Source organism: Oryx dammah, unplaced genomic scaffold, assembly GCF_014754425.2.
Source record: "Oryx dammah isolate SB20612 unplaced genomic scaffold, SCBI_Odam_1.1 HiC_scaffold_28, whole genome shotgun sequence".
In the NCBI taxonomy this organism is placed as follows: domain Eukaryota; kingdom Metazoa; phylum Chordata; class Mammalia; order Artiodactyla; family Bovidae; genus Oryx; species Oryx dammah.
In genome coordinates this window covers 13772173-13797511 of record NW_024070212.1, presented here as the reverse complement: position 1 = coordinate 13797511, position 25339 = coordinate 13772173, and the positions used below count along the sequence as shown (strand labels likewise).

At 57.1% G+C, this 25339-nt stretch overlaps 1 protein-coding gene across 7 annotated transcripts in view; it reads right to left on the bottom strand.

Annotated features, from left to right (window-relative positions):
• The window catches only part of MEF2D (myocyte enhancer factor 2D), a 34631-nt gene extending 9796 nt beyond the window's left edge, over nucleotides 1-24835 (bottom strand). Inside the window, exons 1-8 of one of the 7 annotated variants that reach the window (XM_040230266.1) lie at nucleotides 24771-24835; nucleotides 6298-6488; nucleotides 5507-5710; nucleotides 3835-3969; nucleotides 2795-3005; nucleotides 2523-2579; nucleotides 780-970; nucleotides 284-304 (exon numbers count right to left, since the gene is read on the bottom strand). In XM_040230266.1, the coding sequence (XP_040086200.1) occupies nucleotides 284-304; nucleotides 780-970; nucleotides 2523-2579; nucleotides 2795-3005; nucleotides 3835-3969; nucleotides 5507-5710; nucleotides 6298-6351 (873 nt within the window). In that variant the 5' untranslated portion in view covers nucleotides 6352-6488; nucleotides 24771-24835. The other 6 variants (XM_040230262.1, XM_040230261.1, XM_040230265.1 and 3 more) reach the window with 6 other exon arrangements.
• Nucleotides 24836-25339: the final 504 nt, after the last annotated feature.

The following is a 25339-nucleotide window of genomic DNA, read 5'->3' as shown; positions in this document are numbered from 1 at the left end:
TGTGCACGTACACACAGAGAGGTCAGTTTGCACGAATGCAACGTCACAAGAAGACGTCCACAGACACTCAGCTACACACACGTGCATGGGTAACCCCTTGCCCCCACCCCATTCACTTCTGTGTCCCACCTGGCACTAAGCACAGCTCCTGGCAGCTAACCGAACAGCACGCACACACGTAGGTGAAAGGACAAGGCACACACAGCACTCCATGCTGGGGGCCACAGAGCAGCGGGATGGCCGGGGTTCAAAGCCCCAGCAAACCCCTCACAGCCTCACTTACCAGATCTAAATGGTCCTCAGTCTGGCGGCAGAAATAAAACCAAGGGGATGGCTCAGTCTCTGGCATCTGCCCTTCCCTCACACCCCTGCCCCCCGGGCCATCCCATCTACCTCTCTGCATCAGAGCAGGGCACTGTCCTGACTGACCTCTGAAGTTGCTATATCCCAGAGCCCACCAGTGGAGGAAATCCTCACAGGCTAACCCCCGTCCCTCTGCTGTGACGGCAAGTCCTCCTCTCACCCTCCTGTTATCATCAGGGAACCTTCTCTCCCACCTTGTGTCCCGTTTCACCACCCCTGAGACTGGTAATTCTGTGTTTCAACCTCTCGTAAGGCCCTTTGGGAGGAAGAGCTCTTAAAAAGCCACGATTCCACATTCTCTCGGGAAGCCCTAGCTGCTGGTTAACTTTCACCTCTTCCGCTGGAGGTCAGCTTTGTCCTCCTTCCCCACTCTCCCATTCCTCAGCCCCTGCTCTTGGTCCAAACACCCCACTCACCAAGTGATGCATTAACCCCTTTCCTCCCTGGGAAGTGATGACCCTCAGGTCAGGCTTGCGGCTGGGGGCTCCAAGCTGGGCACTGTGGGCGGGTGGGGGTGGAGACTTGGCAGGGATGACCTTGTTTAGGCTGTTGCCATTGGCCACGGGGAGGAGGCCAGGGGAAGCCCGAGCACTGACATAGCCATTCCCTGGAGAGGTGAAGAGAAAGGGGTAAAAGGAAACACATGGACCTACCACTTATCCTTATCAACTGTGCCAGAAGGCCTGTTACCCAGAACTTCTCAGAATCATGCTCAGGTTTTGAGTAGGGGCTGAGTTCTCTAATTTTCCCCTAAAACCACCTTGTCTTGGCAATAGGGGGAGAACACCCCTTACTCCTTAATCATCAGGTTCATCCCCATGCCTCCAAGCTACATGTGATGGGGCTGGGTGGTAGGAGCTGGTCACTGATGACAGGAAGTCCAGCACTTGCCCCCAGCCAGGCCCATAAAGACACAGGTGGTACAAAGGGAGCAGCCTGAAAGCTAAGACTCAGTGAGGATCCTGGTCACAAGATCAAATCAATACTCAAAGACTGCTCCCCTTGCCTTGAGCTGGGAATGTCGGGAATGACGCCCCATGAACTTGTCGTGGTGGTGTTATTGGAGCTAGCGGGCTGGTGACACAGCTGCCCCCGTAATTAGACTGGTAATAACAAGCAGTATAACCATCTTTTACACTTGTTCCACACTCCATAACCAACACAGGGCCTTCACATACATCTCAGCGTATTTAATCCTCACACTAACCCTGCAAGAACGGAGAGGACATGTATCATTAGCCATATTTACGGAAGCAGAAACAAAGCCCGCTTGGCAGAGGTATGATGTGTCCAGAGCCACACAACCACTTTCTACTGCTGTGCTTGAGGGTCTACAAGGATCACTGTTCCTTTAGGTCTGCAGATGCTTCTCGGGCCCTTTCTCTGCGGGGGGAGGGTATTCACCCATCCCTGCCCCGTACACAGCTACTGCCGAGGAGGTAGTAGTGCATGGTGCCTGGGGAGTTCTAAACCCCAGAGGTGTGGGAGTGACCACAGTCAGAAGTGTCACCTTGCTCTGTCTCCTGAGAGCACACTGCTTCCCTGGAAGTGTGCGGCTGCCTCCATCCCAATTCCCGGATCACTCCGGGAATGGCAGGAATGTCAGGGTGACGTCAATGGTGACATTCGAAGTCACAGTCACCACCGCACAACGGCACAGGGCAGGAGCGGCTGTCAGCTGCTGGGGTTGGGGGTGGCGTGGAGGGAGCAGCCTTTCTTCTGTGGTTCATAGATGTGTGCTCCCAAGTGCACACCTACTGTCTGGATATTCCCGTACGAGTGAGACTGTCTGTGTGTGAGTGTATGTGAGTCCATGCCTCTATCGTCAGCAGTGTCAGATACTCGTATCCTCCAGACCCCAGCCAGACACCCCTAACTCAACTGGAAGACCCTGGAACCTCTCCTCCCACTGGAAGTGTTGGTGAGTTCTCTGTTTGCCCAGAATTCCCTAAGCCTACGTCTTTGTTGATCGTCCGCACCAATCACTGCTACAGAGAAAAAAATCCAGGGGCTTAAAAGTCCTCAGACTCTGTATACCACCAACTCAGGTCCTGGGATCTTTCTCTCCTCTGACCTAGGTCCCTCCTGGTCCCTGGACACCTGAAGCCAGTGAGCAGGCACTCTGGCCCACTCCCACACAGAAGAGCAGCTTTACTCACCGACAGGGCTGGGGCAGGCTCCGTTAGCACTGCTGAGGTCTCCTCCCAGCATGGCCCCTGGAGGAAAAAGAACCATGAGCTGACAGGATGCCCCCTTCCAGGGTGAGGCCTGGGAACTGAACAGGGAGAGGAGTCGCAGCCCCTTCCCTCAGGAGCCCCGCACATGGAAGAGCGCTGCGGTGGGGGACGCGGGACAGTCACCGTGGAGACAGAATCCCCAAGTCCTCACCGCACCTCACTGCCGCCTCGCCACCACCTGTCGGCTCACTCACCTGCACTGGCTGGCCGCTGGGGCAGGCCGGGGGACACACTGCTCCTCTGCAGCGCTGGCTGCTGGGGGGACAGGAGCCGTGGGTCCGTGAGGGATGACGTCACCAGGGAAGGGGTGACCAGGGAGCTGCTGGGATTGCTGAACTGCAGGGAGCTCTGACTGGACACGGGCACTGTGACGGGCATGGCAAAGTTGGGGGCCGGGACAGCTGACTAGACAGAAGATGGAGAGGCAGGGTCAGGCCAGGGGGACCCCTCAGCCTGGACCCACTTTTCCTGGGAGGGCAGGCCGGGGCTCCCCTATAGTCTCTGGGCTGTGTGTCCTACGGCCAGCAGCAGCTCGATCTCTCTGCTCTGGGGGCCCCTGGAATCATGCCTGCCCCTCCCACCAAGGAAGTAGGCAGGCTGGAGTGCTTTGGGATCCAGTTCTGGCCCAGAGAATGAGAAGATGACTCGGCTCGCTGCAGATGGACCCAGGACACCTAGAACCCCCCTAGTGGAGGTGGGTTAGTCCTCAGCCAGGCAGGACACACAGAGAGCAGGTTAGAGGCCCTGAGTATAGACCCCGACTCACACACAGCTGTTACGGCCGAGCGCGTGGGTCGGGACATCACCTCACTAGTCGTCTCTCATCCGCCCGCCTGCTACAGAGGGTGTTCACCCACCTCACCTTCTTCCCCTTCAGCAGTCTCTGCCTCCCCTCAACAGTGTGACTCAGTACCTTGGGCTGGGGTGTCAGAGCAGGGCGAGAGGGGCCTCTCCCCAGAACAGATCTGGACAAACAGCACATTCTCTTTCTAGTCATCTAAGGCTCGCAGGCCATCTACACACTTCTTGCTGGTGAGGCGACCCTCCAGGCCTCTCCCAGCTTATGCTCCATGACAAGGGTCACGGGTTTATCACAACCAGGGTCAGAGGATCCTCAGTGGTCACCAACAGCCCCACGCGGCTCAGAGCAGAGCATCCACCAGAGGCCGCCGAGGGCCGGGCGCGAAGCCACACCATGCACCACGGGGAGGCGCTCCTCCATGCGACTACTCACGGCCAGTCTATAACTCTGCATCATTTTATCAAACTCCTCGTCTATCTTTTTATATTTCTCCTCCGTCTGGGGGGTCAGGGCAAACACCTCGTCCACCTCGGGGCTCTCACATTCCCTGTGCTTCTTGTGCAGCGCCTGGGGGGAGGGGCCGGGAGGGGGCCAACAGAGAGAGAGTGAGTGCGGCTCACCCCGTAGCGCCGGAAGAGCCCGTCCAGCTCCTCGCTGGCGCGCCGGTACTTGTCCTCCAGCAGGGGGCTCTGTTCCAGCGAGTCCTCCCCGTCGGGCTCCGGGCTGTCGCAGCCGTTGAAGCCCTTCTTCCTCAGGGTCTGTAACCGCACCACTACCATCAGCAGGGGTGAGGGTCCTCCCCTGCCTGCCCTCTGGCGCTCCGTCCAGCCCCTCCCTAAGACTCCCTACTGTCTCCCCACCTCAGGGTTCTCAGCCCCCTCCCCTCACGGTGGCCCACCCCTCCTGGGGCACCGTGTGGCTATGTGGTTGGTGGTGGGGTGGGCACTTCTGGGGGATGGGTTGAGGGGACAGCCCTGAGCCAGCAGTGCCTGTGCACCCTTGGGTGAGCCCCGGCCAGAGGCGCAGAGGGCTCCCCGGGAGAAGGCAGCTCTAGGGCTGACTGCCTGACTCCACCCCTGGGCTCTGTTTAAAAAAGAAGGGGAGAGAAGCAGAGACTGAGACAGAGAGGGAGACGAATAAGAGGGAGAAAGCAAAATCGTTCCTGCGTTTCCTGAGTTCCTAGCACAGACCGCCTCGTGCGTGGTCCCTGACCAAGGCTCGTGCTTCTCGTGCTTTGTGCAAAGCAGGGCATGCAACCCTGGTGCGACTAGAGGAAACCCCCAGGCTGCCCTCTCCATGCTCAAAACATCTTCACAGATGCTTGTTTTGTCTTGGAAATGAACGTAAATTTTACTTTCTAGTCTAGAGTAAATCTATTTTCTCTAATATAAAAATAGAAGAATTTCCTCCATATCTGTTAAAATTAAGTCTTGCTCCCAGAAGGCAGGCCTGTGGCTCCCCAGGCACCCTCTTCACTGGCACAGGTCCTGCACCCCCAGTGAGGGAAGCAGACACTGGGCTGTCTCATTCAATTCACAACACTCTTTAAAGCAGGCGCTGGCCCCATTTCACGGGGGTGGGCACCAAGGCCTGCAGAAGCTAAAGCACCTGCCCAAGGCCACACAGCCAGTAAAGGCCAGAGCTGGGCTCCCAAGCCCATGCCCTTTAATGGTTCGTCAGGTCGGCTCTCTCTGAAACAGAAAACAGAGCCACAGACACCCGCAAAGGGACAAAGACAGAGCAGGAGAGATGGAAACAAAGAACGAGACAGAGAAAGAAAGAGTCAGAGGCAGGAGCACATCAAAAGATGGAGAAGGAAGAAAAAAGAGAGAGAATCAGAGAAGACAGAGCAGAGACGTCACGCTACACTTGACAGACATGAGGAAAACGGCTCAGAGGGTGCTGGGGGGCGTGGGCTGAGTGGGCAGCCCCAGCTGACAGCTACCTTGCTGCCCTCCTTCCTTCTCAGGCCCCGGGTTTGTGTGAGAGGATGTGGGTTTATATGCGTGTGCACACGGGTGAGGGGCTTCACGGGGCAGGTGTGCACGCGTGTGGGCGTGGGGTGCGCAGCCACAGGCGGGGGCGGGGTCCGCGCGCGGCCCACCTCGATGATGTCAGCGTTGGTGCGGCTCTCGTGCGGCTCGTTGTACTCTGTGTACTTGAGCAGCACCTTGTCCATGTCCGTGCTGGCGTACTGGAACAGCTTGTTGGAGTGGTTGAAGATGATGAGCGCGATCTCGCAGTCACAGAGCACGCTCAGCTCGTACGCCTTCTTCATCAGCCCGAACTTCCGCTTGGTGAACGTCACCTGTAGATGGGTAGGTGGGCGGCCAGGTATGGCTCAGTCAAGGGCTGCCCAGAAGTCCCACCCGCAGGCCGCTGGACATAGCCCCTGCCTCAGGGTAACACAGCCCTGTTCTTAGGAGGCCCTGTCTGGGGAAGGAATAGGTCAGCGCCTCTCTGCCAACACATGGCCAAGACACAGCCCGGAGCCAATTCACTGAAGGCAAAGAAGTCAGATGGACAGAACTCCACATCTCTGGGCTGGAGGCTATGAAGAGGTTAGGGAAGGAGAAGACAAGAGCTTCCAGGCTCTTCCCTTGGGATAGGAGGAGGGGAGGGATTCATCCTGTGAAAGGGGAAGTGCCTGGGCATGTTCTGAGGCCTGCACGGTGAATATGGGAGGGACACAGGTCTGCCTGGCCGCAGCAGCAGGTGAGTCTTAGGGTTCTAGGACACAAGACTCTAAGAGATGCAGGGAGATGGGGGTTCCTCTTCTCCCAGCTCAGCCCTTCCCCTTATTCCAGGAAGCCTTCTTGGAGTGGCCGGAAGGAGTGGAGGCAGAGGCCAGCTCCCTGCCCACAACCACTCTGTGGGGCTCCAGGATGCCCTTACCTGTCGGTTCCGCTCATCGGTGATTCGCTGGATCTGAATCTTTTTCCTCCCCATCTTTTCTGGGGATCCTCAGTGCCAGGAAAGGGAGGGGGTTGCTGGGTGGCGGGCTCGGCACACCTTACACTGTGCTCATGAACGGTCTTGGACCAGCGCTCAGTTCATGGTCTGCAGGACACCTTCTGCACAGCCTCCTGGGTGGGGAGGGTTACAAGAGGACTGTCAGCCGTGGCAACCCGCAGCCCAGCTCCCTGGGCACCCCGGCCAGGCTCCCAGCTCAGCTCCTCAGGCACACCGGCCAGGCTCACAGCACCCCTGTGAGAGGCTGGCTGCATCTGAGCCCCATCCACAAACCGAGGAAATGGTGGCAACAAGGCGATGGCATGCTGCAGCCAAGCACGAGCTAGAATTCACTCAGGCCCAGGACTCTGCTAAAGGCTTTTCCGACACCATCACAGCTGCCCTCAGGTTTTAGGTCAGACAGAATACACTCAGGAAGCTCCCTGACTTCCAAGGGTCTGGGTCTTAGAGAATGCCTCAGGCCTTCCTTTCTTCCCAGAGCTCTCCCAGAACAGACACCTGGGCTCCCCAGCTGCCCCACTGGCCAAGGATGGCAGTTCCCGTATGGAGCCTGGTGCAGAGAATGGGCTGAGTGAACACAGGCCAAGAGTGTGAACAGCTCACACGGGGTACCTGCTACCAGAATGCCAGTGTGTCTGCGCCCCTGGCTCAAGGACATACCAGTGCAGGTCCAGAGCAGTGGGCCTCACACCTGACTCAGAGCCCTGGAGCCTGCAGACCCAGCGGAGGGCTGAGGCTGCAGAAGCCCTCTCCCTTCACCCAGGGCTCCTGGACACCAATCTGTTCTACTCAGTGGGCCTTGGCCTAAATCTCAGGCTTGAAGAAAGGATTCTGCTGCTTTAAACAAACAAACAAACAAACAAACCCTCTAGACCACAAGTCTGTGATTTTTTCTTTAAAAAGCCAAATCATAAGTATTTCAGGCATCACAGGCCATAGTCTCCATTGTAACTACTCAACTCTGCCATTGCAGTGTGAATGCAGCTGTGGACAACACAATTAAAGGAAGGAGTGTGGCAGTGCCCCAATAAAACTAGATTTTTAAGAAAAGGCGGCATGGCCAGATTTGGCCCATGGGTCATAGTTTACACACTCCTGCTCTAGAGGAATGGGCCATGTCTAGAACCCAGGTTCAGACTAAGAGCAGTGCCCCCCAAACTTGCTCAACTCCAAGCAGCAGAGAAAATATAAGGTGAGTGCCATACAAGAAAGAGGCTGCTGGCAGCCAGGGGACACAGGCAACAGGTGGAGGGACCCCCGTCTCGGTACACCTACAAACCCATCACGGCCCACTGCTCGAAGAGCTCCAGTTCCAGAGCCGGGAGGGGAAACAGAGCCCCACACTGAACAACATGAGGTAATGGGTGGACGGAGGCACAGAGATGGCAGCCATGCTCGAGCCAGAAAAGGTGCATGCTGGGGGTGAAGAGCGCTCTAACAGGCCGGCCGGTGGGTGGGGGTGGGCGCGGCGGGGACAGGAAGGGCCCGGGATGGAGGCACAAGATGACCCCAGGGCCCTTCCGGCTCTGTGATTCCAGAGATGGAGCAGTGGGGGACGGTGGCAGGGGGCCCATGGCTCCTAAAGCCACTCTGAAAGGGTCCTGGGAGGAGTCCTGGCCACATGCCAGCCCTCCTCCAGAGTTCCCCTTCAGAGGCCCTGTGGGAGAGCCCACCAGTGTCCAGGGGGGTGGGCTCTCACCTCCCCCACCCAACCCGGATAGAGGTGTCATTGGAACCCCCTCCCCAGCCCCCATTTCAGTGGTTGCTGAGTTTCTCTGGAGCCTTTACATATCCACTCAAGTGTGGCCCCCTGGGTTCCACAGCAGATACCGAAAGTTCAGCCTTGGCCACAGAGGGGAGCAGAGAGGGCCGGCAGGGACTCTGTGGACTTGGAAGGAGCCAGGAATATACCTGCCCACTCTCTCCCACTACCAGGACTTTCCCTCAGGCTTTCCCTAGCTCAGTTAGCTGGAAGAGCACTTCTGCTGAGTTCAGGTTATCTCTGGAAAACAATGTAGCTCCCTTTCCACTCCAGGAAGGACCCTCCACCTCTCCCTCTCTCTTCCCAGAGAGAAATCCCCAAACACTCTTCCCTGGTTTCCTACCCTCAGGGTGCTCCATGGGCCCTGGGCCTTCTACTGTCCACCTTCATGCATGCCCTAGGACATCACCAACAACAGCCCAGTCAACCCTGAGCTGGCTGAGCCGACATCTGGACCCAGAACCAGCTCCAGCCATCCCATCCCTGGCCTGTGACCCCAACCTCTGCCGAACACTGTAAAGGCTCTACTCCAAGGATTTCGGCTCCTCTGCCTTCCAATGCAGCCCAAAGGCTGTATTTTCCAGAATTTCAGTGGTATGGGCTTGGCAGGGAAACACTGAGGGCAAGGGAGGGCTTTCTTAAAATTTAATTATTCAAGAAGAGGGCTTTTAAAACAGGATTCTCTGATCTAGCCTTGAAAACCCCAATCCAGACTGGTAAATGCAGTCACGATAACCCTCCTATGCTTACAGCATCCACCTCTGTCCCTCTATCCTATTTTTACTACCTCATTCTTGCCACCTTTTGTTCACCAGCAAATTTCTGCTGAGATATAACCACTCTCAGCTTATGGCCCATGCTCTCTTTGCTCTCATGATCCTCAGAAAAGTCATTTCTACAATCTAACTTCTTTCCTTAGGTCCTCCCCAAATTACTGACTCTCATAGTATTCTAATCTTTTCTTTCTAGCACTTATCATGAATATGTGTGTGTGCGTGTGTGTGTAAGTCGCTCAGTCGTGTATGACTCTTTGCGACCCCGTGGACTATACAGTCCATGGAATTCTCTAGGCCAGAATACTGGAGTGGGGAGCCATTCCCTTCTCCAGGGGATCTTGCCAACCCAGGGATGGAACCCAGGTCTTCCCCACTGCAGGCAGATTCTTTACCAGCTGACCCACCAGGGAAGCCCAAGAATGCTGCAGTGGGTAGCCTATCCCTTCTTCAGCAGATCTCGACCCAGGGATCAAACTGGGGTCTCCCGCATTGCGAGCGGAGTCTTCACCAGCTGAGCCACCACGAACCCTATTGTGAATGTAAATAATGCTTCTGTTTAATGCCTGGCTCCCCTACAGGACTGAAGCTTGATGAGGGCAGGGACCATGTCTGTATTCTTCACCATTCTATCCCCTGTGAAGAGGAGCTCAGAGAGGAGAGATGTCTGTTGAAAGGAAGGAAGGGCTGCTTTATTGCCGTGGCCCTGTGAGAAGTTCTTCCTGAGGTATAACTTCTGTTAGTCCTGCTGCAGGACCAGCTCCCCTCACTCTGTGCTCTGTGGAAACACAACTCTTCCTCTCCCAGCTGCACCAAGAGCCTGCCTGTTTGGACACCATTTACCCTCCGACCACCCCTGCCACTTCAGTCCTCAACCTTCCCTATGCTCAGGTTGGTTGGTACAGAGGGTGAGACTCTGAAGTCTTCTAAGGAGCAGCCCTGAACACATGGAGATGGAGAGGATGGGGTTGCTCAGGCAACTGTCGCCTGGCAACCAGCTCCCTGGCTGATCTCCTACGCCCCCCCCACCCCCGCCTCATGCTGGGGGTGCCGGGATGCAAGAGGGAGCAGGACTGAGAAGACAGGGAAGGCACCGAGGCCCACTGAGCCTCGGCTGACAGAGGAGAGCCGGGTAAACAGGCCAGGCCTCAGCCACCCCCAGTCCCTGCCAAGGCAGCCCAAGGCACTTTCGTAACTCCAGGTTCCCGTGGCCCCTTCCCCATCGCCACTCCCACCTCTGTGCTACCTGCCCAAGGAGAAGATGCTCCCGCTTCAGGCAGTCCTTCCTATCTCATCAGGAGGTTCCCATAAAGCAGGCTCAGTCTGTACTCCTCTTTCCCCTTCTGCTATCCATCCATTCTACGTTGCTGCAGAGTCTTGGAAAGCTTGGGGGCAAGAACATGAACTCAGCCCTTACTTTGGTAAAAGGGCTGGCTGGGGCCTGGGTGGGCACGATGAACCCTAAACTGACCCTATCCAAGGTATGGAGGCCTACCTTGTCCAAGCTTCCCTCCTAGCCAATTAGGGACATTTTAATGAACACCTGGATCTCCTTAATCAGCCCTCTGCCTAATTACCTAACCAACTGCCAGGAGCCAGAGGCCTGAGCATCTGCTATCCAGATGTGAGCCTTTTCTTCCTCTCCCGGCCCAGCCCCATGCCTCTTCCCCTCTCTAGTCATTCCTCCTCTAGGAAGCCCTCCCAGATGACCTGGCTTTTGGCTGCTTCTCCTGGAGGCCAAAGGCTTGGGAGGGTGGAGAGCTGCTTTGCAGACAGGGGGTTGTCCAGGACGGCCTTTCTGCTCTGATGGCCCCAGGGCCGAATCATTCCTGACCTCAGGGCACAGCTATGACTCGGGCTGGCAGCATCGCTGTCACTGAAAGTCCCCCCTCAAAGGCTCCAGCTGACTCTGACTCACCTACTCTGGGTAGTGCTGGGAGGACAGGACTGGGGAGTAATGGGAGCAGACAGAGAGAGGGCCTCACCCTACGGAGGCAGAAGGACTGACGGACGAGGGGGATGGCAGCTGAGCTGAGGGAGGGAGGCAGGCGAGGACCCACTGTGGAGAAGGGTGGCTGCAGAGAAGCCTTTGCTAGTGGACTGTAAAGAGGGCAGGAGGCTTCTCTCACAACACTCTTGACAAGGAGGAGAGGCTGAGGGAGGGGACCAGACATGGTGGGGTTCCAGGAGGACCCCACGGACGACCAGTTTTCTCTGCTGGGCCACAGACCCAACAGGAATATGTGGGTTGCACTGACAAGCAAAGGAGGTGCAAATAATATATAATGTGTACCCTAAAGGGGGTCTTGGTTTGGAGCGGGCATGGGAGAAGTAACAGGCCCCTGCCTCCCCCAATGTAACACCTCTTGGTACCTGAGCAATATTCAAACCATTCTCGGGTTTCAGAATGATGCTATCTCAGTTCCTGTGTGAGGGTGGCCTGGGGCCAGCTGGAGGAGTGGGGGGAGCGGTCAGGGCAGCCTCTCGGAGCTGCCGTTGCAGCAGGGCTGCCCTTCCTGGGGGAGCTGCAAGACAGGCACCTCCCAAAGGTAACCCCCACCTCCTCTCTCTCGGTGCTGTCGGGGGGACCACCTACCTCCCCGCTCCCCTCCTACCCAGGTCCATCCTCCTGTCCCAGTGGCCCAGAGGCTCGGAGGCATGGCAGAGTATCTGCTTTCAGAGTGCCACACCAGCGCAAGTCCACATAGAGCAGCTGCCCAGAGAGGCTGAGTGAGCAGCCCCCGTCACAGAGCAACGGGCGTCAGCCCCTGCTCTTACACAGTGAGAAAGGCAACTCTCATTAAGCAGGCCCTTCATCCCTTCCTCCCAGGCTGCTCAGGGCTGCAGGCTGTGGACTGGAGGGGAAGGCAGAAGGCGCTGGAGACAGCTGTCATCCCTCCTCCCGCCCCTTCCCTGTGGCTGGGCTGCAGGGCATGAAATAAGCAGCAGGCGCTGGGGGAGGGGGTGACAATCCAATCCACCTGTCACCCCCACAGTCAGGCGGCCTCAAGCAGCCTGCTCACTAACAAGGGAGGAGGCGTGGGTGAGGCAGACACAGAGGGGGGTGGCAAAGGGGGACAGACACACAGACGCAGGGAAAGAGACACAGAAAAAGTAGAGCCAAGAGCAAGGCAGAGTGAGGGGCAGAGGTGGACAGAGACAGACAGAGCCAGAGGAGAGTGAGAGGCAGGAGGCCAGAGGCAAAGATTCAGAGAGAGGCAGGCAGAGAACAAGAGGCAGGCTCAACAACTGCTCGCAGAGCACTGATGTAGGCTGGGCATGGGGGCAAAACTCGACAGGACTCTATCCCCGCCCCAAAACCCTGCAGTCCCTCGAAGAGACAGACAAGGCCAGGGCAGGGAGAGCCAGGGAGACCTTCAGGAGCCAGGACTGGGCCCAGACCTGGCCTGGGACAGAGCATCTCGGCTCTTGGGGCTCTGGCTAGGTCTAGGCTTGAGGGCAGGCAGGCAGTGAGAGCAGGTGGATGGAGGTAAGCGTAAGGCCCAGGAGCCCTCTCAACACCCTGGGCACTGCCTCCATTCCTGCCCCACTCCAGGGCTCACAATCTTCCAAGCCACTCCCTCTAAGCACAGACACAGGCTGGGTGGGGACTCTGGAAGATGGGTGGGAAGGTGAGCTCAGGGACCACTGAGAGGTGGGGCCCAGGCAGGAGTCTTGGGGTTTGCAGCCTCAGAGGTATGCAGGGCCCTTTCTTCACAAACGCTGTACTAGTCCTGGAACTGGGGGCATTCCCCTCCCCTCAAAGTCTGGGCCAAGGCAGGGCCCCTCTCCCTGACCCTGCACAGTCTAATTCTCACGCCCAGCCAGCTCCCCACCCACTGCTCCCTGGCTCCTCTCTGCGCTCCATTCTCTCTGCCCCCTCCTACGCACTTGCCCTGGAGTTCTAGGGTCTGCTCTCAAAGGCACAGGCCGGACCCATCCCCATCCTCCTTCCTCCCTTCAACGTACTGTTTGGCAGGCTCACTCCCCAAACCCCTGGTTCCCACCATCGTCCCCTCCCTCGGGGACTCCCCTCCCCCAGCCCAGCAGCCTCAGGGCTGGGCAGGGGCTATTTTTAGTCTGGGCACTGAGCTAATTTTAACTCACCGACAGGGGACCTGGGGGCGGGCTGTCAGGCTGGGGGGAGGGAGAGAAGGACCAGTCCAAGAAAGCTGGACGTGGGGCGGGGGGGGGTCTTAGGTCCCAGGTGCCCTAAGTGGAGACAGGCACTGCAGCCCCATTTGAAGGCACAGGAATCGACCTGCCAAGAGGAGCACCCAGTGTGGGGAGCAGGGCTAGGGGCCCTCCCTCCAGCTTCCGCTGGACAACTCTCCCGAGCCCCACCCTAGGCTTCCCGCCCTGTTCTCCTTGGCAAGTCTCCTGGGATGGGTCATCCTGTTCTCTGCCCAGGAGATGCCTCTCTCGTGAGGGTCTGTCTCCTGAGCCTCCTCCACTGCTTCCCCACCCCAGCTTGTCCTTCCTGTAGTCTAGCTCTCATCCTTCCTGTAGCAGCTCAGAAGCCCAGTGGCTCCCTACAGAGGCAGCTGCCGACCCCCACCCCCAACCTCTAGCACTTCCCACCCAGCTCTGGCCTTCCATTAGTGGCCTCTGGGCTGGCTCCCAGGACCCACCCTAGTCCCTGTGCTGCTGACCTCAGAAATAACTGAGGGGGGGGGGAGGTGGTAACAGGAGATTGAGTTCCTCGTAGAAAAGGGAGAGGTGAGGAAGGGCAGTGAAAGGCCCAAGGAAATACCGGGACTGTGGGTAGGGATTCTGGGTGCTTGGGTTCAAGCCCCTGCCCTGGCCAAACTCACTGTGTGAACCTGAATAAGTCACTGCCCCCTCCAGGGTTCACCCCCCTTCCCCTGCTGGCCCAGGTACCCTAGTGCCCTTCCAGCCTAGACATTCTACTCCTCTGCTCTTTATAAAGCCCCAAAGAAAGGCAGATCAGGACTCTCGTGACACCATGGAGAGGGGACAGAGGCGGCGGCCCGCTTACGCGCTGTGCTCCAGCTTAAGAGGGGAGGGCAACGTGGAGGCCAGGAGAGAGGAGGCACAGGCCTGACGAAGAGGGGGTGCTTTCAGAACAATAACCTCCACAACAGATGGCCAAGGCTTGACAGAGGCTCATGGTAGGTCAGGGCAGGTGCCAGGCGCAGCACACAGGCCCTGGGGGCAGAGGTTCTGCCAAACAAATCCCCTCACACACACAGAATGCTATCTGACCCAGGGCTTGGGAACCTGCTTCCGGTTAGAGCAATGACTGACCCAAGGTCACTGTCACGGGCAGCAGGGGGACCGGCTCTGGCAGCCGAGCTGGAGCCTCGCTTCATGCTCTAGCTAGCAGGCTGACCAGTACTGACTCGGTATTGGTCATCTGCGTGGGCATCTGCAGAGCGCACCTGATCTTATTCCATCAACTTCTACTTCCCATTCCAGGACCCGGGACACCCCCAACCCAGCATCCCTAGGCACTGAGGGACCCCAAGTGGAGTTCCTGGCACCTCAGATCGCCCATCTATCTCATCCTTCTCCAGAAAACATCCCTCACTTATCCAGTGGTACTGTCTAGAGCTCTCAGTCCAACAGGGTCCTCGACTCTTGTCTAGGTCCCCTGTCCAGGAAGGGATGTGAGGGGAGAAGGTGTAATTACGAGCAACAATTGAGCACAGGAGCTAGAGGAATTTTATAAGAATGATGAAGTGAAGTGTGATCTTTCCACAACGGCCTGGGGCTCCTCCGGAGAAAAGCCCTAGTCCCCTCTTTAGTGACAAGGTTGGGGCAGCAGTAGGATAGGGGTGGACCATCCTTTACTTCTATTTCTGTCTCCATGTCTAAATTCCACTCTCAAGAGTGCAAAGTGAGAGGAAACAGCCTAGTACAGTGTGCAAGATAGATGTTAAGACTACAGAGAGGACTTTCCAGAGCTGTCTTTGAACTCACAGACATCTCTGGGGCTAAAATTTGCTTTGTTAGATGTTACTCGACCAAGCAAGGGCAGCTGGTAACACTTGGAAGGGGATGATGGCCACAGCATTATAGTCCAACCACGGGAGCTAGAAGACAGCTGATCCCTTGCCTACTTTGAAGAGGTCAAACTGACCTCTGTTTGTCCAGTTATAATACCTATGCTTCCAGCCATACCCCCTGAAAGAATGAAGTCAAGCAGTGGTCTCCTATCCCAGGAAATTCTTCCTGCTATCTAACCACCATCCCTCCCACTGCAGCCAACTCTTCCCTGGCAACCTACGCTCATTCCACTCATCTCAATCAGAGTGGTGGCCGGGGGCCCCTGGCCAGCGAGGCCTCGGCTGAGGAGAGGTGGGGCGGTTGGAACGGTTAGTGTGTCACCTTCCACCTCCCCACCCAACTTCCCTCTGGGGTCTCAGGAGACAGAAGTGAAAGTGGCAGCTGGGGCCTTGGGGGCGGGTCAGCTTGAGAGCCGTTGGGGTGAGCATAATGCCACCAGTGCTGGGTCTGGGCTGCCTGCCATTGCAGCAGGTGGGCTGATGGTTAGATCAGGAGAGGGACTGCCCATGGAAATGAGGGCTTGGGAAAACTATGATGTGTGGGCCCCTGGCCAAAGGAAGAGCAAGCTGAAGAGGAGAAAGTGGAGAAAAGCAGGCAGTACAGTCTCAGAAGGGCACTCTGGTTTGTTCCCTTGTTTAAAGCAGCAGGGTCCTTTTTGTCCCCATCCACAGAACAGGGGCAAGGCTGCTCAGGCTGAAGCAGATGAAGGGATTGCATGTCCTGACTGCTGGGACTTGAGAGCAAGGAGAGCAGGGAGGGGCCTGAGGCCGGGCCCTCACACAGGATGCACCAATTCCAATGGAAGGGGAGGCAGTGGAGGAGAATGCAAAGTGCTCACCTACTATTACCACCAGCAACCCCACCCCAAAGAGGCCAATCCAATCAGGGAGAGCAAATCCTCCTAGAGACATCATGACCTCGGGAAGCCACCGAGGATTTAAAGGGGCCGCTCGGGGTGGCAGCTGGATCTCCTTCTGACTCGAAGGACAGTCCTCTAAGCCCCTGGCAAGGGAGGGCAGCAGTGCGGCTGCGTGGGCCTGCCGAGGCGGCCAGCCAGGCAGCTCTTACAGGATTAGCTTGCTGCTTTCAGGAAAGGTGCCAGGTGAGGCTAAGATGCCCAGCCAGATGGAGCACCCCGCACCCCCATGGGCAGACAGTGGCGGGGAGCGGGGGAAGTACCTGCACAGATCTATGCAAACACTTGCCCCCAGATTTGATCCATGCCCTTCACCAATACACAGTTTCTCACTCTCTCTTGAAGATACTGTACAAAGACCCCTCTGATTACTGACAGTGAGGATTCCTGCGTACCCAGCTTTCTCTGCCATTTCTATCATCAAGAGCTACCTTCCGTCTGAGGAGGAAGTCCAGTCTATTGTCTACTCTCAATCCTTCTGCTACACTTTACAACCAGGGCCCCACCCCAGCGAGCAGGTGAGGAGGCCAAGAGGTTCCTCCTCTCTGCTCCCTGTCAGCTCCCCACCCTCTGGGCTGACAGATGGGGGAGACAAGAGGGAACAGCTGGGCCAGGACACCTGTCCCCACCCAGTCAGCCTGGCCCCCACGGGGTATGCACAGGGGAGTCAGCAGAGAGGGGCAGGCAGCTGTGGGGGGTGGAGGGAAGGGGCTCAGCGGCCCAGAGATGTGACTGGGAAGGCCTGAGGCAACACTCTCAAAACCAGCCCCTCCTCCAGGTCTGCCCCCAACCGTCAAAACACACAGGCTCTAAAGATCTGAGGTCATCTGCCCCATCCCCTCACCTCCGTGCTACTTAATCCAGCTGGAGCGGGGAGACTCCACAAAGAGACCAACCCTCCTCTCCCCACCCACACCCACTCCCGCAGTCTTCCCTTGAGGTCTGAGCACCAGCTCTCTCTTACTCCTCCTCACTCTCCCAACCCTCAATCCCAAGTATTTGCTGGCAGGGCTGGGGGCAGGGAAATCATGAGAGATAAGTAAGCAGCCAGAGGGATCTGCTAACACTCTGGGGTGAAATGAGGAGGGGACAGTTCTGAGACAAGGAGATGGCTGGATGGGGAGGGCAGAGCTGGGCTCAGCTTCCCAAGCCCACCCACCCCTGGGTCTTCTCGGGGCCCTGCTCAGCCCCCCTCACATCAAGTTCCTTCCTGGGACACAGTGTGCCCCTGCCCCACCTTCTGGACCATGGCCTTAGCAGGCAGGTCCAGGGCCAGGCTGGAGCTGACGTCTGGAAGAAAGGATACAGCCACTTTCCAAGCACCTACTCTGTGTTGAGTACCACACATTTTCCCATGGAACCTTTTAACCTTTTTTTTTTTTCCAGGGGAGGCATCTCTGTTTCACAGAAATGGAAACCAACTCAGAGATGGGCAGGGACTTGCACAAGGTCACCAGGAGTAAGTGGCAGAGGTGGGCTGACTGCTGAGCACAGCGCTTCCCTGCACAGCTTGGACTGAGAGCAGGCAGGGTCTCCCTTCCCAGAAGCAACAGCACATTGCTTCCGGGGCAGGTTCCCTACCATCAGGCTCAAGTCAGCCATGCCTCTCACCCTTTGCACAAGCCCAGGACTCTTGTGGCTCAAATCTTTCCTGATCTAGTCTCTCTCCTCAGTTTTCTCATATGGCAGCTTTAGAGGGTACTAACCAGTACCCAGGAGGGGTCTGAGTGTCACCTATTCCTGCTTACATACCCCTGCTTTGGGAACCTTACCTCACAACAGTCAATCAGAAGACCTTCTCAGGGAACCAAAGCATGTCCCCCCCGCCCCCAACCTGCCACCAGACCCTGACCCTCTGCCTTCCTGTCAGGGAATCCTACTGGGTTGGCCCTTCCCTTCAGCATATCTTCCTCCTACTCCCAGGTCTCCCTGGGCCTTCCTTTCCACTGCCCTTCCTGCGGGCAGGATCCTTCCCTTAATCTCAGACAAAAGCCCTTAACAACTCCTAACTGGGAAAACTTGAGCAAGTCACTTAAATCTCTTACTCAGTCTCCCTAATTACAAAGGAAACGACAAATGAAATAGTGTGTGAGAAATAAATGAATCTTCCTGTGTTTCCATGCCCAGCACAGAGCTTGGCACACAGGGAAACAACGAACGCAAGTTTCCTTCCTCCAGTCCCCAGGGATCTCAAAAGGTTTAGTTTTTGGTCTCCAAAGCATATTGGAAACCAGAGTGAGTGGGGTACTGCCTGAGGGTAAAGTGCTCTTGACCACGGAGCAAAACAAGCTCCCTCTCTATATGCTTCCTGGGCCTTTCTAACTCCTCAGGGAGTGGCCAGAGCACCACGCCAAGGTCAGTGACCAGGCCTAGAGCCTGGAGCCTCCTGGGAGGCTGGGAGGGTGAGTTTAAGTGAGTAAATATGGTTCCGCCTGGGTGAGGCCAGCAACAGGCCAGAGCTCCAGACAAGTCCCTCTCCTCCCAGCCTACAACACAGGGGAGAGAGACCAGACAGGAGGCGCAACTGTCATCCCCCAGTCCCAAGCTCTCAGGGTCTCGTGCAGAGTCAGCAAACACATCGCCCACCTCCACCCTAGAGAGATCAGCCAGAAGCATGGCTAGGCTCCCAGGAAGGGAAGGCTGTGGACACAGCCTCGAGAAAAGGGAAAATCAGATGCAAAGGGCCCTGGGGATCGCCCAGGCTAGGGGTCAGCCCCGAGATGCCTGAGGGCTCAGATGTAACCTTGATACCTCGGACTGGCCTCGTTTATCTGGGTGAGTGAGGAGTGCGACAGAGACCAGTGACAAACCACCCAAAGACGCAGGTGCTCTGCTCACCACAAGGCTAGGTGAAACTCCTGTACATCTGCAAAGTGGACTCACCCAAGGACATGCGGATAGCATGAGGGGCCACGGTAGGCTGAGCCAGGGCCACAGAGGGATAAATGGTGGCAGGGATGCAGTGGTGGGCAAGGGGCAGTGATGGAAGTCAGCCAGGACTCTCCAACTAACACGCCATGCTCTAGCTCTAGACTCAATTCCTCAAGCTCCCTTAAACACTCCTCTCTTGAGGGTTCTCCATGCCTCTGCCTTCTGGCCTCCAGTCCCCTCACCCTGTTCCCAGGTTCTGATCTAATTATCTTTGCCTTTCAGTACCCCCAGCCCCTACAGGATGCAGTGGCCCCAGGGGTGTGGACACACCCGTGTGTATGTGCCGCACACCACCATGCGTGTGTGCCACTAAATGCCACGGACTTGCCAGATGTATCCGGGCATGCTAGTTTCCATAGGACCCCCACTCACCAGCCCTTGCCAGGGGAAAGGGGCCCAAAGGCTAGCCATCCCACAAGTCCAGGACAAACTCTCCTCAGGATACTTGCAGTACCAGGCAGCGTGGGAGAAGAGAAGATAAATATTCCAGGAGCCAAACAGCACCATCCACACTAGGCCAAAGTTCAAGGCCTTTCAGCAGAGCCACCAAGAGCCACTGGAGAAGAAAGTACTCTGAGACCCGTCTTTCTCCAGCCAAGCTGGAGCTCGCTCTCTCTCCCTCGTCCACCTCCACTGTTAAAAGTCCTTCCTGAAGTCTAAGCTCCATTCTGCCTGCTGAAGTTGTGGACAGACGGGGACATCAACCGCCACACAGAAAGGGGTTCAGCTCCCAGAAGAGACTACCTGCGCCCGATGCCTCCCCCTCACCCCATGAGTAAGTCACCAAACTGGGACCGAAGGACAGACAGCTGGCCGGACTCCGGCCCCATGACTGGCTTGTAAAAGCCACTAGCGATTACAGTGATGCTAAGGCTACGCTGGCCCCGCCACCATCTCTTCCTTCCCTCTAAAAGGCAGATAATTGCCTCAAACCAGTTGGCTTGAGAGCCTAGAGAGCCCCAGCCCTGATCCCAAGGGGTGGGGCACGCCTGTCAGCACAGTGCCTCAAGACCCAGAACCTGGGCGGAGGTTCGAGCCAGGTCTGATCCTCAGACCCACTTCCAGAACCCGGGTGAACACCAGCTATGACTTGTTCCCGAGAGCTGAGTCTCCATTACCCATCCCCACCAACTCCCCTTCTCCAGTAAGGCCACCATGCTCTGGACTAGAGAGACACGGAGGCAGGAGGCCTGGCTCTCAACACAGCCAGGGGAGAAATGCTGGGCCCACCCATTCGTTTTTGGCACCTCCCGCCCACAGAGGCACACGAGTGGGAGGCAAAGTGTCCAACACAGGGTCCCATCCACACCAGGCCAGGGCGAGCACTGAGATTCTGGGCCAAAGCCAAACGGGGAGGGCGGGGGCCTGGCTGGCCAGAAGACAGTTGACAGGAGGAGTAGAGAGGCAGGCCTCTCTGGGGGCACAAGGGCCAGGAAAATCCACGGCACAGAGACATTCCCAGGGCAGAGTCGGGGAGGAGGAGGGGCTAGGCCACAATCAGTGAGGGCCTAACCCCAAGGCCTCGTCTTTCCTGTCCTTCTCAGAGGCCAGGAGGCCTCCTCCAGCCTCCTGACTATCGGTTCTCCAGCCCCAACCTGAAGAGTCTACCCTCTGCCTTCTCCCCTCATCACCCTCCCAGGAAAAACCAGGAAAGATTAAAAAAAAAAAAAAAAAAAACACCTTATGGAGAGATTATGTAACAAGCAGCCAGAAAGACGATCATATCTCCCAGCCTATGAGGAGAGCCAGGAGCCAAGAGAGGCAGAGTGGGGAAGCCCAGGTTCCTCCAGCACAGGGACGGCAGGCACCGAGGAGGGGGCAACGGGCAGCCCCCATCACACTCCCAAGTCCTTCACTACTGTGTTCCAGGCACTGGGGAGAGCAGGCAGAACCTCCCACTCCAATCCCCCATTACAAGGGCCCTGCTTCTCCCCTTGGACCAGGGCCTCCAAGGGGAAGGACCAAGTCCTCCTTCCTGTGGTCTCTCCCTGCTATGAAGCCATGCCTGAAAGCATGGTAGCTGGACTAAAGCACTGACACAGATTTGCTGTGTGACCTCAGATTTAAAAAACAACCTCTCTGGCCTCTAAAGGAGTCTAAGTAAAAGCTCCCCATTCCCACAGAGAAACCAGAAAACCTTCCCTTTACAAATGTACACACACACAAATATACAAACAGCTACCGGGAGTGTTGGGAGACGGGTGGCATGGAAGTTACAACAAAGAGAATATGACCACTGAGACCCAAGGGTCCATATGTCTGCTGGGGAAAGACTTAAACATGATTCCCCAATCACTCTATATAAACGGGTACTCAGCCACCTTCACACTGATCCCACCCCACCCCCATCTTCTGCCCAACACACTGGGAAACCACAGGAAGGAAATTCATTCCCAGGCATGCCGTGGGAGCTGGGACAGCCAGGCTAAGTCCTGGGGCGGGTGTGACCCGGCGGCCACAGGAGGGTGGACATCTGTGAATACTGACATGTGCTTTTTTCAACACTCTCCTTGACTACTAAGACTTCCCTGTTGAGGGTTTGGAGGGGAGTGGGAGGTGGACAGCTCCCTAACTTCAAAACACCCAATCTCCTGCTGGCCTGGGCTCCCCTGCTATCTCGAGGCCAGAGCAGCCCAAGGTCACCGCCCCAGACGTTAAACTTCCCATAGTCCAGGCTGGGCCCTGAACTGCCTAGAAGACCCACAGAGAGAATGGGGAGACGGGGTGGAGAGGACCACTCACCCAAACCAAAGAAACCAGGGCTACAGAGACCTCAAAAAGGGGGCTGGGCACTGAAAAGGGGGACACAGGATCCACCCACTGTACCCTCCCCCAACCCATCAACAATGAGCTGCTTAAAAGGAGGCAGGGAAAGCCTCCCACTCAAAGGACAAACCTGGATAACCTAGTCAGTGGTTCCAAGAGTACCCACACTCAGGAGCCCTCCCTTCATTAGGGAGAGACCTCAGGAGGCCTTTGAGAGATTAGCTTGAATCCCTAGGGGAAAGGAGACCCTGCCTGTAAGACCAAACCAGACAGAAAAGTGGCTGGCGCTGGAGTAAAAGACTAGATGCATCTCAGTCTCCTTGGCCCTCCGTCCCCAAAAGCCCCCCAACACTGACTAGACCCCCACTCCCAGCCCAGCTCAGCCTGCCATAGGTGAAGAAAGCGACTGGAGAACTCTCGCCCAGATGTTAAACAGCTGCAAACTTCGGGCCGGGGGTTCTCCAGTTGGGTCTACTGACAAACCAGATCAGGGGTCTCGGGAGGAGAGGGCGAGGAGGTCCCAAGGAAAGGCCCTGCGTGGCCACCTCCGCGGTGACTCCGCGTCCCAACTCCACAGGCACCGGGCAAGCCCGGGCCCCGGACACACACACACACACACACACTCACTCACACACACACTCACACACCCCAACCCACCACCCCGGTGTCATCTGAACAACATCCCCCCCTCCCTCCCCCGCTTCCCAAACAGCTGCGGCTCCCCCCGCCCCCACCCTCCCGCCGCCCTCCCAGGCCCCCTTCTGCACCATTTCGGGCCAAGGAGGAGGGAACAGGCGGCGCGAGGGAGAGGGAGGGAGGGCCGGCTGTTAAAATGTCAGTCGCTCCCGGCTGTCACCGGAGACCCCTTCTGAGGATGGCGCCCCTTCCCAGACCACTGGGGGGTCCGCCGTAACCCCAGGACACCAACAGACCGGCGCGCCCCCAAGCCGTCCGTCCCCACCCCGATCCCAACACCCAAGGGAATTACAGCCCACTCCACTTGTCCCCGTCAGCCGACTCCCTCACCCAAGCAGTCCCCCATGTAATCTCCCACTAACGCTACACGAAAAGAGCCCGCTCCGCGAGTTCCTCCCAGCCCAGGAGGCCACCCCATCCCACCCCTCAGGGGGACGGTCTAGACCACCCTCCACCCCAACCTCAGGACGGGGTGGGGGAGGGGACCTCTTAAAGCGGCAGGCGCATTATTTTTCTTTACTCACCGGCCCCGCTGGGGGAAGGGAGGGTGTCACGGCTGGGAGGGGGTAGCTCTCGCCCCTAGTCCAGGGGCTCTTCAGCACCTGGAAGCCGCAGCTCCGGGCGGGGGGAATAATTAGTGAGGCCGGCGTCCGCGCGGGCCCTGGGCGGCGCCGGGGGGCCTGGGCCCCCGTCGTGGGCGCGCGGGCGGTCAGGCAGACGGGGGACCGGGGCCGACCGCCCGAGCCGCCTCGGCTGTTGTTGATATTTTGCTTCCTTCCTCCTTTCGGGCTCCAAAGGTAACTCCTCCAGCCCCCGGGAGTCGAGGCCGACGTAGGCACAGCTCAGCCTAGCTTGAGGGGTGGGGGGAACGGGGGTGATGGACAGGCGGGGGGGCCAATGGGAGGAACCCGTGGGGGCGGGGGGGCGGGGCCGGAGTAGGGGCGGTCCCGGAGACGCGGCCCCGCCCCTCGCTTCCCTCGGGCCGGCCGGGCCGGGCAGGGTCGGCCCCCACCCCACCGCCCTTCCAAGCTAGGCTGCGGCGCCGGCAGCGGCAGATCCCTCCGCCTGCCGGGAGGGCGGGAGGGAGGAAGCGACAGAGCGAGGCAAAGTGGGGAGGCAAGACCCTGAGGCCTCTACAGGGATCAGCCCGTGCCCGTGGTGCCGGCTTTAGCCGGCGGGACGGCCGCCTAGCACTGCTGCCACCATGCGCTTGAGGAGGTCCTTTCTGGGGAGGTTCGGCGGACTGCACGCATACTCTCCCATGCACTCAAGCTATATCGACAACTCCCCCAACCCCCAAGCTCCGAGAGAGTTGGGAGGTAGGAGTCTTAGTAGATAAATTAAGGGTAGATGCTAGGTGTTGAGAAGATTCCATCTCTCTCATTTAGGGTGTGCCGAAGCCCCACTTAAAGAGACAGGTGCATTTCTAGGGGGTTACCTGGCGAGCTCGTTTGCTCCCTCTACCTGTGACAGGCCCCCTCCCTTCCCGGGACCCGGCTCGGCTGACGCCCAGCAATTTAAAGCGACAGCTCATAGTTCCTGGGTGACCTAATCCCGGGTGCCTGCGGCCCCAGAGCACTTACAGCCGAGGGGGCAATTTAAAGGGGTGTGACCTTAATTTCCCCCAGCACAGGAAACGCCCCAAAGCATCTTATTAAAGAAGCAGAGTAGTAGCTGTTTTAAAAAGTTTATAATTCCTGTTTGCTCCAGGGTGTGGTGAATCCTCGCCTGCCTTGCAACAGGAGTGTGGGTGCCATGTGTACTAAACAACTGACCCTGTCAGACTTACTCCCCGTTACTCCAATGTCAGCTTCCTACCTTGAGCTTGACCAAATGATGGAATCTGGCTTAGATCTCAAAGAACCTTGCAGAACAGAAGGGCACTCAGTTCTTCACATACTTTGATTTCTACTGGGTCTGATTTACTGGACAAAGAGTCAATTCTAGGTTAAGGGTTGAAGACAAATATATCCCTGAAAGGGGCTGCATGTTACGGTGATTAGAGGCATCAACTTTGGGGGAGTCTAGCTATCTTGGTTCAAATCCTTATTCACCGTTTATTAACTGGGAACACAGGCATATTACTTAACTTCCCTGTACCCCGTGGGTAAAGTAGAGATGATAATAGTACCTAACTCATAAATTGGTGTGAAGATTAAATTAGTTCATACAAGTAGATTGCTTTGAACAGTAGCCCATGCTGCTTTATAATAAACTCAAGGGCTGGACTGTCAAGACCCCTTTAGGCCCATTATCCCACAGGATCCTCAGAGGAGGCAAGTTCAGTGGAATTGCTTTGCAAATACGTTGGAGGCTTGTCTTATGTTTTAAGACAGGAAGCCAGCAGGCTATTTCCTTGGCCTCAGTTTCCTTCTCTTCCACCTGACCACTCCTTCTGGAAACCTGATTTAAACTGTCCCACTTTGTCCCCAAAAGTAGCTTTAGCTCCCCATTAGATTTAAGAGTTGGGGCCCCAGCACCAGAAGATGTCTGTCTTCCCTACCAGGCACAGCTGGCTTACCTGAAGGACCTCAGGGTAGGCAGGGGGAGCCCATCTGCCTGGTCCCCAAGGACTCTGAGAAGAACAGAGCCTTGTGCCAGGCTTGGGGCTGTGGCAATAGCACGATGGGAAAGTGCCCCCCCACCCCTCAACTGGGGAACCTCCCCTCACTTGTGGCCTCTATTTTTAGTGCTTCCCCAGGCTCTAGCTGGAGAAACCGTTTAGTCATCAGGGTGTTTATTTTCCGGCTGTTTCCGACGTCGGGAAAGCAGAATGTTGAGACTGGAGAGATCCAGCGCTGCTGAAAAAGACTTCTTAGGGACGGGCCTGGGAACTAAGCCTTCAGACCATTGGGTCCCAGATCATAGGAAAAAAATTAAAGTGAGGAGGGGGCATCCAGGTCCCAGGAGACCAAGAGAGCTGGGTCAATCAGCCTGCCTTCAGTTTCGAGGCTCTCCCAGCTGAAGACCCCTCTGGCCCCAGCTCTAGTTGAAGGATTCTCTCCCAAAACATTAACGGTCCCGATACAAATTCTTTCCCAGAGCTGATTCCCAGAACCCACCTCCGCAATATCCTATATATCTGCGTGG